The 15,693-nt window shown below is 35.3% G+C and overlaps 3 protein-coding genes across 5 annotated transcripts; all 3 read left to right on the top strand.

Moving 5' to 3' along the window:
• Window positions 1-1,445: 1,445 nt before the first annotated feature.
• On the top strand, window positions 1,446-4,971 carry LOC113272089 (F-box protein CPR1-like). The gene is made up of 2 exons (XM_026521996.1): window positions 1,446-2,066; window positions 4,822-4,971. The coding sequence occupies exons 1-2, from the start codon at window positions 1,446-1,448 to the stop codon at window positions 4,969-4,971; spliced, it is 771 nt and encodes a 256-aa protein (XP_026377781.1).
• A 710-nt stretch (window positions 4,972-5,681) lies between these two features.
• Window positions 5,682-8,716, top strand: LOC113318816 (F-box/kelch-repeat protein At3g23880-like). Of its 3 annotated transcripts, none has more exons than XM_026567083.1 (3): window positions 5,682-6,151; window positions 6,234-6,347; window positions 8,246-8,716. In XM_026567083.1, the coding sequence occupies exons 1-3, from the start codon at window positions 5,934-5,936 to the stop codon at window positions 8,325-8,327; spliced, it is 414 nt and encodes a 137-aa protein (XP_026422868.1). In that variant the 5' UTR covers window positions 5,682-5,933; the 3' UTR covers window positions 8,328-8,716. The 3 variants fall into 3 exon arrangements, with proteins under 3 accessions (XP_026422868.1, XP_026422858.1, XP_026422862.1); XM_026567073.1 differs by having other exon boundaries at window positions 6,234-7,402; XM_026567077.1 differs by lacking the exon at window positions 8,246-8,716 and adding an exon at window positions 8,001-8,062 and having other exon boundaries at window positions 6,234-7,402.
• A 3,377-nt stretch (window positions 8,717-12,093) lies between these two features.
• On the top strand, window positions 12,094-15,687 carry LOC113318811 (ankyrin repeat-containing protein At5g02620-like). The gene is made up of 4 exons (XM_026567067.1): window positions 12,094-12,273; window positions 12,659-13,143; window positions 13,465-13,874; window positions 14,282-15,687. The coding sequence occupies exons 2-4, from the start codon at window positions 12,705-12,707 to the stop codon at window positions 15,143-15,145; spliced, it is 1,713 nt and encodes a 570-aa protein (XP_026422852.1). The 5' UTR covers window positions 12,094-12,273; window positions 12,659-12,704; the 3' UTR covers window positions 15,146-15,687.
• Window positions 15,688-15,693: the final 6 nt, after the last annotated feature.

The following is a 15,693-nucleotide window of genomic DNA, read 5'->3' as shown; positions in this document are numbered from 1 at the left end:
GGTGCAGATGTGTATCCAGTTCCATTAAACTTTCTTCGTTCTCTCATATTTCTGGAAGTAGGGGATGTACAGTTTCCTACTGTATGCCCTGGTTCCTTGCAGTAGTTGCACTGGATTGGGAAGCTTGATCCTTGCTGGATTGTTTGTGTGTTTGAGATTTGTGATCCACTTTGCACTGATGGCACGGTGCAGTTCTTGGCTAGGTGGCCTGGTTTCTTACAGTTGTAGCACTGGATTTGTGAGAAATCACGATGAGTTTTCTGAGAGTTGAGATGAGTGTTAAAGTTTTCACGTGAATTGGCTGCAAACACTGCTGGTATGTCTGGTTTGATTCTTTTCCGAGTTTCTTCAGTGATGAGTTCTGACAATGCGGATTCGACAGACGGAAGAGGTGATCGATGGAGGATTAGGATCTCACAGTCTCAAAGTCATCTCTTAATGCCATTAAGAGCTGAACTAATCGAGACTCTTCTCTATAATTTTTCCATAACTCTATATCAGTTGTCCAGTCGGTCCCATTTGTGCTAACTGGTTCCATATGATTGACATCTCAGAGTGAAAATCTGAGACAGATTGTTCCATCTGTTGTTTCATAGATCGAATATCCTGTTCTAACTTATAACGTTGAGCAAAGTTTATCTGGGTATACCTTTTTGAGAGAAACTCCCATGCATCTTTGGCAGTCTCAAAGCTTGTAAGTTGCATGCTTATAGATGTTACTACTGTGTTGCTTATCCAGGTTAATATTTTGTGATTATTGATCTCCCAGCTCTCTGCAGTTTCTTCTCCTGTATCTTTTTCTTTGTCAGTGATAACGACTCCGTTTGCAGGCTTCTTAGCTTTGGCGTCAATATTTCCACATGGCTTTTCCCTTGAGGAAACTTCTCATTAAGAAAGACCAATGATTGTAGTTTGTTTCCTCAAACTTCACAGTAATGGGTTGATAATCTTCACGTGACATGTTGGGCTGTGATGAAGAAGATATGACACTAGGGTTTTGAGTTTTATGATTCTGATACTGGTTACTGGTTATCGTTTGTTTGTTGCAGCGGAAACACGATTTGATTTAGATCTTGACTGGCTCTGATACCATGACAGAATTTGTCATGGTATATTGGATTAAGGTAAAAGGGTACAAACGAATTATATATATGCCTGGTCTTATATACAAGAACCAGAGATAAAACAGGAAGAAAATAACTTGGTGTACAAGCCAAGTAATGTACAAATACAACAGATATGCTAGAATAACAAATATGGTACATCTGCATAACAGATATGGTACATCTGCATAACAGATTATGCATCTGCATAATATATATGGATATATCTCGTAATAAATACCAACACCAACAGAAACAGAATTAACAGGAGGAGGAGGTTATGTCTCATATTGGTATGGGTTCGGTTACGACTTGAAAACAGACGATTTTAAAGTTGCACGAATGGCAAATAATGGGGGAAACTACAGTGAGATCGCTGTGTATTCATTAAAATTAAATCTGTGGAAGACATATCGGTACACTGCTTTTCTATATCTGGAGGAACGACTAGTGTTTTTTCAAGGAATTTTTCACTGGATGCAATTTTTAGAAGATGATGACCACCCTAGAATGATTGGCTCTTTTGATATTGATAGCAAAGCATTCAAATTAATGCCATTACCGCAACATATATCAAACAAGGACGATAGCGGCATATATATTCGTCTTTTGGGAGGCTGTTTGTACCTAATTGAAAGTATGGGCATGTCATGTTGTGAGGTATGGATGATGAGTGATCATGGTATACCCGAGTCCTGGACTAAAATGTTCAGTATCGATGAAATCCTTGGTGGTGGATATTTGCTTCCGCAGCAATCCTTCAAGAATGATGTGATATTTATACAGGCAAAGAACAAATCTTATTTGTATGATCTCAGATATAAAAAGATTCGAAAATCTCAGATCAGTTTCATTCCGCAACATACCTTCACATGGCCTATTTTGGGAACCTTGGTTTCACCTAATCTGTGTACTTCTTTGAGGGATGCAGTAAGTCACAAGAAGCTTAATAAGAAGGCAAAGGTAAGTAGGTATTCTGTATAGTTTGTGCATGTCATTAGTATTTGGTTTGAGTACCTCTTTATGCTTCTTTTGACTGGCATAAATATCTCTAATAGAATTTTTGTTAACTTAATGTGTCTCGCAGCGAGTCAGAAACTTTCTATTATATAAGCAGTCTATATGATGAAAATTGGACCATTGGTATCTGCTCAACTGTTTCTGGAATATTGTTTCTAATCCTAATATCCTTGCATAGATAACTCAGCCTGTCAGGAACTGGCTTAATTTCCTTTCTATATCTATTTTAACATTCGGTTACGTACACAAGTCACAAAGTTAGCAAATCCTCTCCCACTGCGGCGCACCTCAGGAACCAATGTCACATCATTAATATTTATCTTGGCTATTTTAGCATCAATATGGTCTATTAAGATCACCAACTACAGATTACATCTTAAGCTAATTCCGTTATTCTCCCAATCATATATGACCACATGTTTTATTTTGCAATATTTCTTCTTCATTACTCAAACCCAGAGCTGAGCTCCAAAGTCTTAATATGAACCTATTGAATTCCTAAAATTTTGCTTGCCTTTCTCTATATGGAAACAAATTTGGAAGGAAAGGAACGAAAGAATCTTCTGTAACAAAGAAGAATCAGTGGAGCGGGTTATCCTTCAAGTGAAAGCTTCTCTATTCAGTTGGGCAAGTGTTCATATTTCCTTTAAGTAATTCAAGTTTGCAGATTTCATCCATGATTGGCGGGCTTTTAAACGATACTAGGTGGTATCTTGTAATAGGGAAAAGCTTTCGTGTATTTTTATAGTTTCTGGCATGTTTTTGTTGCAAGTTTTAAGTGCTTTCTCAGCACTATCTTGAATGAATTTTATCTTTTCCAAGTTTTTGTTGCAAGTTTTAGCTGTGGATGGTGACTTCATTAGTATAGGCTTCCAATTAGATCTGCTTTAAACATGTGTGAACTTTGTTTACCAGGACCTCTATTTATAAGATCCTGCAGACATACTCCCATTTCTAAGGTTAATTTCTAACTAATCCATCATTGTAAGAACCAACTTTAATGAAATTGGTCTCTTTAAAATAAAAACTATAAAAGCAATGCAAAGATTGCAAACTGAAATGCAGATCCAACCAAAATCATTGTGGAAGTGGCTAAAAGTTCAAATAAGAATTGAACCTACCGGAGGAATCTAAGCAGACCTTTTAATCGGCAAAAAGTAATAATATTGCAGTCAATCTTACATATGCTGGAAATAATCTTGCAGACCTTTTAATATTTTTAAATAATTATGGACCAAATGGAAAAGGTGATTTCTAAAAGGACTAAACATACATGGAACCACCTATAAAAGGACCGATATTTTTCCCAATTACAAAACCAAAACTTAAATACCCAAAACAAAAAAACATATATATTCTCGTATAATCTTTCCAAATTCCATAAACCATAATTGTTTTTATTTATTTTTTGATCTTCACGTCCAACGATCTCCGTTCCAACAAACAAAAGGTAAATCTCCATCAACCCAAAATCGAGTTATTAATCTGAAAATCAAATTATCTTATTTACCAAAAATCAGTTTATGTAGATCCGTATCAACCAATTATGGGTTTTGTTTTTCGTTCCATGAAGAGCATGCATAGAAATCGGTTTATAGGTTAATTAGCATTGACCGACTCAGTATAAAAATCAGAATATAAAGAGACATCACTAGAATCGGTATATAAGTGCATTAGCATAATCGGATACTGGGTAGAATTTATTTTGAACTCTGTGCTCCTACCACCGGTTTTTATGTACGTGGTTAATGTATCGATTAAGGAAATTGTCTCTTCAGATTCCATATAATAATCTATTTCTATATATGTGTCATTTAAACCGATTCCTGATGTTTCAGTTTCCTATGTATTTGTGTTGTTTAGAATCGGTTTGAATTTACGGTAAAACAATTTTATGCATGCTTCAAGCTCTGTTTTGCAATTACAGGAAAACAATCGGGCTATATGACTGCACCTATAAACTGATTGTTGAAGCTTCGTTAGGAAATCGGTTTATGTGGGTATCAATATAATTTGATTCTTCATGCCTCAGAAATGTCTGGTTTCTATATCTTTTTCTAGTCAGAATCGGATTACATGTGCAAATATACAAACCGATTATTATTGGTGGGAAGTTCTTTTTTTTTTTCCAAATATAAAGACTGATTATAATGGGCATGAAAACATAATCGGTTTTTATGGATTCGATAAGACCGATTGTGCTAAATTATTTCACTTTTTTTTTTCGAAAAAACTAGCCATTGGAGTCTTTCTCTATATAAAGAGACCTCCCAGACTCAATTTACCTCAAACTTGCTCATTTTATCCGCTCATACTCCATATACTCTACAACTACTCATTTCATACGTCCACACGATTTTGTTTGAGTCCGCCGAAAATTTGGAAATCATCAAAGCAATGATATGCCGAAAGTCAAGATGTAGATCACTCCCCCATTAGGACAGAATCTGAAACCTTTTGGGAAAAGATATATCACAAGTTTAAGCAAGATTATGGCAATATGAAGATAAGAAGTCTTCAAAAAATCCATGATAGGCACCAAGCCATCAAAAATGCGATAGTTGCTCTTATAGCTATACAACAACAGATTTTGCACGTGTCCCTTCAATAATTTGTAAGTATTTTTATGCTTTATTCTATATAATCTAATTTTATCAATTCTTAATGAACAAATTAAGTTTGTGTCGTGTTTTTTTAGCATAAAGATGTGAAAGAGCGTTACGTGGAGGAAAATGGGGAAGCATTCACATTTGATGAAAGTTATCACTTCATGGTATACCAAATTCTAGAATATTCCCTGGTCTTTATGGTGGGTGAATTGGACTCAAATTCATTCGATGAAGATTGATAGTTTAAGTTGTTTATATTAGATTTTGACTATAACTCGTCCACTAGGATCTTCTAGGGGTTCAAAGGCTTGATGCACGTGTTAAATGCATCCGTGATTCCTACGAAAATGAGAATATTTAAAATGAATGAAAGTATGAATGAATTATTTTTTTTCTTACGGAAATCAAACAATCGATTTATGTATGACGCCAAAAAACCCAATCGATTTATTACAAGTATTTTTTATTTGTAAATACTTTAACGGATCCTTGATTTCGTTTGTTTTTTTTCTTACTACCCAGAATCGGTTTTCGAGTGCATAAACTTAAATCAATTCTGGATAGTGTTTCGGAAAAAAAAAGAGAATAAAACTTCAATTATTGTTTGATGTTTTGAAAATAGATTTACTTTAGTTGATCTCACATCTAACACAGTTAATTAACAACCAAAACAACTAATTAATATTAATTAACTAATCAGAGGTAAAATAGACACTATGAAAAAAGTTGGCTAAGGGGTTTCGGAAAACATTACTTCATAATGATCTTTTTGTCTTTTATAAAAGCCTCTATTTAGGAAGGTGTTTTTTTTGTAACAGAGGGAGGGAGCCTTGGACTAGTTCACAAAAGGCCTTCGGATAGGGACCGGAGCCCGCCCTTACTCGGCCTCTGAATATATCGCTAAAGTCAAGATCGAGGTAATTTTGAAAAGAACTAATTTCGGAGTTTCCCAAGTCTTCGCAGAGAACTTCTTTTTGATCAAAAAGAACCGCCACGGATCTTCTGGATAATCTTGTTTGTTTGATTTTGATTGTTTAGTTCTCCTAGTAATTGAAGGTGTTTGAGAAAGTTTCTTTAAAATTATAATCTTTGATTCATTATCAGAGATCAGAAGTATTGGTTAATTTATATTTGGAAGTTTCGTGAAGATCAGAATTGAAGGGTAAGTGTGTAGATCAGAATAAAAATCAAATCAGAAGATATGGGAACTCGGAAATTAGTTAACCGGAATAGAAATCGGGATAATACAAGATCATCATCATCGACTCCAGATTTTGTATTAACATGGGGAAAACGTAAACGAGTTCGAGCTAAAAGCACATCATCTTCACAGCCTCCACCATCAAGAGGACAGACTGAGCCAATAAAATCATCATCGTTTGTACTACAATGGGGAAGAAAAAAAAGACTTCGTTGCAGGTAAACTACCATTCTTTTGCTTTTTTAATTTATGTCTTGGAAATTTCTGAATTAAGTGAAATTCTTTGGTTTTGGTTTACAGAAAAGTGGCAACAGCAACAGAACATGTGACAGCTGCAATATTGAGCTTTATTCCAGATGACATCATCCTTGACATCCTAACAAGGTTACCAGTAAAATCACTCTTAAGATTCAGGTGTGTATGCAAGTTTTGGTATGAGTTACTCAAAACCTCGAATTTTGCTGAATTGCACCTTAATCTTTCTTTGAAATATGGATACGATGGTATCGTTTATAACCATGTTGGGAAGATTTCTTGTGTTGATTACGACTCATTAGTATCATCGACGACGTTGGCCTCAACGTTAAGCAATATGGTTGCTCATATTGATTACCCATTGGAGCATAGAATGGAACGTATTTTAGGTACTTGTAATGGCTTGGTTTGTTATCTTACGTCTCAGAAAGACATCATCATTTGGAATCCGTGTACTAAAGACTACAAGCAAATACCAACACCACCGGAAATAATCAACACAAAATCAAGAGGTATTCATGTCTTATATAAGTACGGGTTCGGTTATGATTTAAAAACAGAAGATTATAAAGTTGCCCGAATAGCAAACATCAGGGATAAGTATAGCGAAATCGCTGTTTATTCATTAAAATTAAATTTGTGGAAGATGTATGGGGACATCCCTGTTCGATCTCCATACGAAGATTTAGTGCTTTTTGAAGGAATTTTTCACTGGGTGGAATTGCCCCCCTCGGGGTCTCAACGTCCTAGAATGATTTTCTCTTTTGATACTGGTAGCCAGATACTCAATAGAATTCCACTGCCACAGCATTTCTCAGACAAGTTTAACATGATACATGTGCGTCTTTTGGGAGGTTGTCTTTACCTAATTGGTAGTCTGTATATGACATGTAGCGAGGCATGGATGATGAGGGATTATGGTGTACACGAGTCTTGGACTAAAATGTTTTCTATAGACAATACTAAGTACACTGGACTTACCCATCTGGACATAAGGCAATATTACAGGAATGGTCTGATCTTGGTACACGAAGCTCACTTCTATACTTATTTATACAATCTCAATCATGACGAAGCTATAAAACTTAAGGTCGTGGATGGTATTCCATTAGGTTTCCAATCATGGCCATTCTTGGGGAGCTTAGTTTCTCCTAATTTGGGTATTGATTCAAGCAGTAGAATACAAGAATCTTAGAAAGGGGAGGCCATACGAGGTAAACGCATGTTATTTCGAATCTTTGTATCTATCAATTTTATTAATCGCATATGCCATATAGTGATGAGCAGTCTGTTAATCCTTATTGTTTTTAGTATGAACACTGATGAATTTAAAATCACTGCATGTTTTTAGAATTATATCATACTTTTCTGGTGTTATACCACAAGGTATTGAGCATGTTTATTTAGTAGAGAACACTTGCAATTTGCATGTTAAACAGCGGACCATTGTCACAAGTTCAGCATTTTAGTTAGCAGTGTTGTTTCATAAGCCTGAATTAGTTGCAGAAATAGCTTCATCAGATGGAAACTTAAGAAACATTTATACTCGGCTAAGAAATTTATTTTTCCCTCTGTTGGATGCTCCTCATTTCAGTTATTGTTGTTCGTGAATGTGTACAAACAGATTAACTAAATTAGAATCTTTAATGGAAGTGTAGTGGTCATGCTTCTATACTGAAATTTCAGTCCATTACCTTTTATCCTCCCGTCAATATTGCACATACGCTATTGAAATGCCAAAAAGTATAACCTAGTAACTCTGTGTGCTGAGACATTTCCAATGATTCTTATTTCTTCTTATTTGTTTCATAGATTCCACTGCAGCAACCACAAAATATTTCTTATTCTTATTTACCCACAAAGATATAAACCAGTCCCACACTATTCAGATTCGTTCTTAATTTTCATGATCCATTATTAAATTCATTAAGAAGTTCAGTTGCAAGTGACATAAGTTATGAGTATTATCGCGTTGAAATGTTGTTTGTTCACATCACACATTTAAAAGTTCACAGTAATAATGTCGCTTATCTTCTTCTTTTCTTTTCGATGTCAAGGTGCCAAGGACCTTGTGGTTATATCAGTTCCATCGCTGGTTCATGTCCTGCTGTGCAATCTACTTGTGCTTTCCATGCTTGAATCTGAACTCTAGATTTACGGGTTGGATTTAGCTTTCGGGTGAAAGTGACCAGTTTTGGGTTCACCTTTTTGATCAATAGTTGACTCACAGAAGTGAATCTCACAATCCATCATTCTTCTAACTATACCGAACGGCTTTTGAACCTACTTTTCTTCCCAATGAATATTGTAAAAGCATCTCCAATTCTCTTCTTCTTTTCATGGGTCAAAGACTCAAACAAGAAGAGAAACAAAAGATGAGAGATGTTGATCTATTGTTGTCGATTTGTTGCACGTGTATTTAGCTACTAGCTAGATTTCTCCTATCTACCGAGTTCATGAATCTAAGGTTTGTAGAGATTCAAATTTTTTAGTCAAAGTTACAATACATTTAAGGTTTGACTTGAAAATAGTTGGTGTATCTCACGGATGGCTCAGCACCATCGCTTAATTGGGGCCCTGGGAAATAATTAGGGGCCCCTAGCTACAGTACAAAAAAAAAAGGTCATGGAATAGTAATTGGTGGTTATCTCTTATCCCAAATTTTTTAAAATGGCTAAAATATCCCCAAATTTATTAGTGGTGATTAAGTTAATTAAATGTTAATTAGTTTAGTTAAATTAATTTAATCAGTGTGGCTAGATCAAAACAAGATTTTGGAGATGTCGTCAAGTAATTGATACCGTCATTGACGACTCAAATCTGCAATTTTTTCAGGTTATGAAAAATCGTCATGGTAATATGATAAATCCTGACGATTCTAACAAGGGTCGTCACCCGAAAATTTTACACATAAACCACACTCAAATTCTAAATGACGACTCCTTTCATTTTTAGTTTTAGAAAGAAGGTTATTATTGGGGCGTCACATTCCACTAGAGGGACGTCATATAATAGGACAAAAATGGGTCACCCATAAATAATATCAAAAAACCTTTATCTCAAATAATTTTGTAATGACTAAACAACCGTTATTTAGTTAATTTTAATTTAATTTAATTAGATAAAAATTAAATTAATGAATTTTGTTGTATACTTGGTGAATTCTGGGGCAAAGCTTTTGTGGGAAGAAAAATTGGCTGTAAAATAAACTTCTACGGCTGGAAATAATCCAAATCTAGACGTAAAATCACTTTTACGGTTGGAAATATTCCAAACCTGGACGTAAAAATCACTTCTACGGTTGGAATTAAAAGAAAACTGGACATAAAATCAGATTCTACGGTTGGAATTAAAAGAAACCTAGACGTGAAATGAGCTTCTACGGTTGGAACTAATTCAAACCTGGACGTAAAACTACATGCAAATAAAATTCTATGGTTGGAATTAATCCAAAGCTGGACGAACTGGACGTAAAATCGGATTCTACAGTTGGAATTAAAAGAAACCTGGACGTAAAAGGAGCTTCTAATTAAAGGATAATCTAGACATTTTATATATATGTTAGGGTATCCCATAACCACTTTTTTGGACATTAAAAATCCAAATGAAGTCTTTCTATTGGAGTGTGACGCCTCGATAATAACCTTTTTAAAAAAATTGACGATTCCACATAGTAACTTTTATTTTTTGGGAAAGTTGACGACCCCTTTCATTATAAATGCACAGCCATCTCAACATCTTCTAACACAACGACTCTAGTCCGAACTATGAATGATCGTTCAAAGTTCATTCAAACTACTTAAATGGGACCCTCTCTTTTAATTCGCTCTAGCAATTCCTTATTTGCTTGTTCTCTCAAGTAGTTATAAGCCATGTATGGGTGGTGGGTGGAGGAGAGTAAGTTGACGACCCATTTCAGTTTTGGAAACTTTTTTTTAGAAATATTTCATTAGTAAGTTGACGACCCCTTTCATATTTGGGACAGAGAAGTTGTTCATTTTTAATATAGAGTCGTTAACTTTTAAAAAGTGGTCATTCGCAACGAATCGTCATATGTTTTTATATTACAGTAACGACTCTAATCTAAAATAAAAAAAATGAAAAACCAGAGTTTGGGTCGTTATCTCCTTCCTCTTATATCCTAACGATTTTTCAAAATCTCTACATTCATATGAAAAATCGTTAGGCTTTAGGATTTTCGGGTTGACGACCCTTCAATTATAACTGATTTTTTTCTTCGTGTTGTTGATGGAAGAGAAGAAAGTTGAAAGAGAGGGAGAGGGGAGAAGAAGAGACTCCGATTTTTATTGTTAGAAGATGAAAATGAAATGGAAGCTTAGGATTAGAATAAATAGAATTTTAAATTTTATTATTAATGAAGAGAAAAATAGTATTTTTATTACATTTTGGAACCACTAAAATAAATGGAGTGGGTATAAATTTGACGAGACCCCCAATTATTTTTCGGGGCCCCTAATTAAGCGTTGCTCAGCACCTTGCCTCGCTTTCCATCTAAACTGCGCAGGAAAAGCCCGAAGCCAATCCCAGGGAACAGTTAAAGAACATTATAGTTATGTCGTCCGTTCACCGGATCTTTGGTCACATTATACTGTAAAAATGAGACGCAGACAGTTGAGAAATCCTTTTAAAAATCAAAATTAACAAAAGGATGGATAATTCATCAAATGTTTCTCCACAAGGGCCTTGTTGGTGCGCCTTTAATCTTTTCAATTAAAAAAGAAAAAGAGCTCTATATATAAATCTTCTAATTCTTGTATTTTAATCTGAAATATTTCTTTGGTTATTTTTAATCTGACAGAATTCATGATCGACCGACATGCATGCTTGGATACAATGTTGTCTCCATGAGTTCAGATCATAACAGTTGAAGGATAATTTTTTAAATCAAAATTGATTTTTTTTAATAATAATTAGTGTATCTTTAATTATCAATCAGTTTTGATTCTTCTTGATTACTCTTGTATTAGTATTCTACCAAACGTATTCATGGTGATGTTGGTCGAATATTCCTGATAATGACTATGCTAATTTAATTAAAAGTAGGTCCAAAAGGAATGAATAAACAACCAACCTGCCCCAGAAATCTGACAAATTAAAATTGGTGATTAATGATGCGAAAGAAAAGTGAAATGATGTTAGATTTTACTTGTCTTTTAAGGATGCACTTTGTCATGGGTTTGCTTGCTAATGTTTTCTATTAATCTAGATTCCACAATTTCGTGTAATTCGTAAGCTCGGTTTCAAGATATCTGGTACAAGTGATCTGAGTTCAAAACTCCTTATCATCCAATTTTTTATCTATTAAAATAAAAAAACCGAAAAAAAAACATATATTTAATAAAGTACTTTGTGGAAAAACCCGAAAAACCACCTAAACATCACCTGAGCAAAATCTCACCGATTATCGAGGATATCTTTGAAAAATCGTAATGATATCGATGATGTTCAAAACTTGTTAACACCAGATTCTTTAAGTGACGGGCGTGCTGAGACAGGATTCAAACATCGTGTTAGGTCATATATATCTAAGAAATATTATTCGTTCATCACTTCTAATTTTAATTTTTTAATTTTAAAATGTTTTAAAGATAGGATATTAATTTTTTTTGGTAATATTTTTCCACCAAAATGTATTATTTTAGTAACGGATTTCTGCATCTGTCATAACGGAAATGCTTTTATTCACATGACAGTTGAGTCGAGGAATAAAAATCAAAATTAAAATACTAATAATTCAGCTAAATTAGTGGATATAATGAGCCTAAAAATTATTAATTAAATTATGTTTGCTTAATCTCAATTAGTGCTTCTTGATAACTCACTCAACGTTTGTTATTTTCTAGTATGTCTGTGTGTACCCCACCAAGCACTGTTTTTTACTCTTAGATGGTGATACTGATAATGGTCGCCACTGCCTTTTTATCATCTATAATAGGAATTTATGATTAACACATGTTTGGTTACATTTTTTATTTTCTCTTTTTCCTTATACTTTAAGCTTTTATGATGTTGATCATGGATTGATGGTGGTAGAGGAGCATCTTCATTAAAGAAGCAGAAGAAGGTGAGATTTTGTTGATTTCTACTTGTTTTTTAAGGAAAATTTTATATGGGTTTTTTTCTTTCTTTCTGTATTTGACTAGATTCTAGTTGACAATCTAAGTTCTTCTTGAATCTATGTTGGTTTGTATAAATTAAGGATTAAGGTCATTAGATTCAGTTGGATTTGCTCAATTTAAGGTTTGGATAGTTTAAGGTCTTTAGATTCAGTTAGTTCATGGTTTATTTAGGTTCTGGTAAGAAAATTGATGAAAAGTTAGGATTTTTAGGGGTAATTTTGAGCTGAAATTTGGATTATCTTTGTTAAAGATCAGAGATGAGTAAAGGGTCTTGTTTGAATTTGAGGAATTGAATCAATTGATAACATTTTTTTGGTTTCCAATTTGTAGAAGGAAGTGGGGCTTTTGATTTTGTGGGGTGAATTAGGGTGTGATCATGGAGAAGCAAAAGAGTTTTCGCCGAGGAATGGAGAAACAGAAGAGTTTCCGTGGGGTAATGGAGAAACAATCGAGTTTCCGCGGTGTAATGGAGAGACAAAAGAGCATTAGAGTAGCGTTGGAGAAGCAGTTGAGTTTTAGAGACAAGAAAAAGGTCAAGGAGTCGCCGGGGAAGAGAGGTGATACACCACTTCATTTGGCTTGTAGGGGAGGGAATTTGATTAAGGTTAAAGAGATTTTGCAAGATTGTGATAGTTTAAAAGATGTGTTGACGAAGCAGAACAGGGATGGAGAGACTGCGTTATATGCAGCGTCGGAGTATGGTAATGCTATAATTGTTAGTGAGCTTTTGAAGCATATGGATTCCGAATCTGCTTCAATCCCGGCAAAGAATGGTTATGATTCATTTCATGTTGCAGCAAAGCAAGGCCATCTAGGTAATTTATTTGATCTATTTTGTTTGTCTTCCTTAAGCATACAAATTTCAATTTCCTATAGTACCTTCAGAAATAATGTTAGAAGCATTTTTATTTAGAAATTAAAGCTATTGCTATAAATTCATCGGATGCAAGCATCCGACTTATTTCTAGTTATCCGTTTGTAGTTGAACCTTGAATGTATGGTCTGGAAAGGTATCTCATTTCCCATTGATGTTTATACCTTGACACTTCGGGGCGTCAAAGTGTCCTCTGTTATGTTTTTCTGGGTCTGTTGTGTTACCTTATTTTAATCCAGTTTATTGTTATGGTTTATCGCAGAGGTTTTGAAGGAGCTTCTGCGCTCTTTGCCTGATCTGGCGCTTACGGCAGATTCGTCGAACTCTACTGCACTGCATACAGCTGCAATGCAAGGTCATATTGATGTTGTCAATCTTCTTTTGGAGACCAATGTTGACCTAGCTAAAATTGCACGAAGCAATGGTAAGACTGTACTTCACTCTGCGGCAAGGATGGGACATTTGGAAGTGGTGAAATCCATATTACGTAAGGATCCAGGTGTTGGTTTTAGAAAAGATAACAAGGGACAAGCAGCATTGCATATGGCAGTGAAAGGGCATAATGTAGAAATTGTGCTTGAAATGGTTAAACCTGATAAATCAGTTATCAACTTGGAAGATAAGAATGGAAATACTGCATTGCATATTGCAACGAAGAAGGGCCGAACTCAAGTTAGTCTCCCTTCTTCTATTTAAACTTGTTGCTTTAAATTTGTTTCTTGTTTGTTATTTTCTTGGTCTGGTCTGGTTTGGGTTAGAGTTAGTGTTTGCCTAATTAGTGATGACTGAGGATTACGTCTTTTCCATCAAATCTAAGTATCTTCAAAAATTCTGTATCTGCTGGTAATCTTTTTGGGAACCAGATTTCAGACTAGTTGGTCAAGTACAAATTTTTTGATGGCACATAAAGTAAACTATCAGCAGTGAAGTCGTCACAATTCAATATCAGCTGCCTACTATGATAAACTGATGCTCAATTCAATTTGAAAGTAAAGTGGAGATTCAGATTTTAGAGTGGTTATCTTTATCTTCTTTTAAGATACTTCTGTTCTGTGCTGAAATGGATTCATAAATTGTAGGTGATGCGCGGTTTGTTATCAATTGAAGGCATCAACATCAACGCTATAAACAGAGCAGGTGAAACGGCACTTGACATTGCCGCAAAGTCAGAAAATCCTGAAATCGCTCTCATTTTAAAAGAAGTTGGTGCTGTCAGTGCTAAAGACTCTGCAAACCCTCCTAATCCAGCAAAGCAACTAAAGCAAACTGTTAGCGACATAAAACATGATGTTGAGTCTCAACTTCATCAGACCCATCAAACGGGAGTTAGGGTACAGAAAATTGCAAAGAGGCTCAAGAAACTGCACATCAGTGGTCTCAATAATGCCATAAACTCAGCCACTGTTGTTGCTGTTCTTATAGCAACCATTGCCTTTGCTGCCATTTTCACAGTACCTGGCCAGTATGTTGAGGTTAAATCAGATGGTTTCACACTTGGACAAGCCTATATTGCGAAGAATGCAGCGTTTATCATTTTTTTCGTGTTTGATTCTCTGGCTCTGTTCATTTCCTTGGCCGTGGTCGTGGTTCAAACATCGGTGGTTGTGATTGAGCAAAAAGCAAAGAAGCAACTCATGTTTGTAATAAACAAACTCATGTGGCTGGCTTGCCTGTTTATATCAATCTCCTTCATTTCGCTCTCTTACATCGTAGTGGGCCGCCATGCACGGTGGCTAGCCATTTATGTGACAGTGATCGGTGCCTTGATAATGCTGACTACCCTTGGTGCGATGTGTTATTGTGTTGTCATGCATAGAATGGAGGAATCAAGTATGAGGAATATAAGAAGAGCCTCTGGGAGTCATTCTCGTTCTTTCTCTGTTTCGGGAATTTCAGATACTGAGATACTGAACAACGAGTATAAGAGGATGTATGCAGTGTAACTTGACTGACGGTATCAAGTTAATCAGGGTTTCTTCCTACTTGCGCGAGCGCGAGATGCAGAGCTGAAGAATCTAATATGTATAAGATTCTATTATCTGTGATACTAAATAATGAATAATATAAGAGGATGTATGCAGTTCAAGTTGGTTGATGGTATCAAGACAGACAGGGGTTATTCCTACTATCCCGAACACGAGATGCAGAGCAGAATGCCCATAAACACCATCTGAAATAAGTGGGTGAAATAGCACTTAATTTTGTACAATTGCGCATTTGCAAGCTCTGGTTCGCAGAAAGGTACTCCGATCTTGTCTCCCTTTCATATTGTTCTATAGTGTCTAATAACCTTATTACCTTAAACCGGATTCTATGTTATGTACCAGTAGAGTCTTTGATCGCTCTCACGGTTAGAAGCATATACAGCAGCACTATGGATACTAGAAATTTCTGCAATAACTTGTATGTGTGTGTCAGGCACACAATTACTTATTGTACTCGTCAAATTTCAAATAACATATAATGTTAATATCACTTTCTTATCTGTCCT

This window comes from Papaver somniferum, chromosome 1, assembly GCF_003573695.1.
Source record: "Papaver somniferum cultivar HN1 chromosome 1, ASM357369v1, whole genome shotgun sequence".
Lineage (NCBI taxonomy): Eukaryota > Viridiplantae > Streptophyta > Magnoliopsida > Ranunculales > Papaveraceae > Papaver > Papaver somniferum.
The sequence above is the reverse complement of the archived record's forward strand: the minus strand, read 5'-3'. Positions and strand labels throughout refer to the sequence as shown.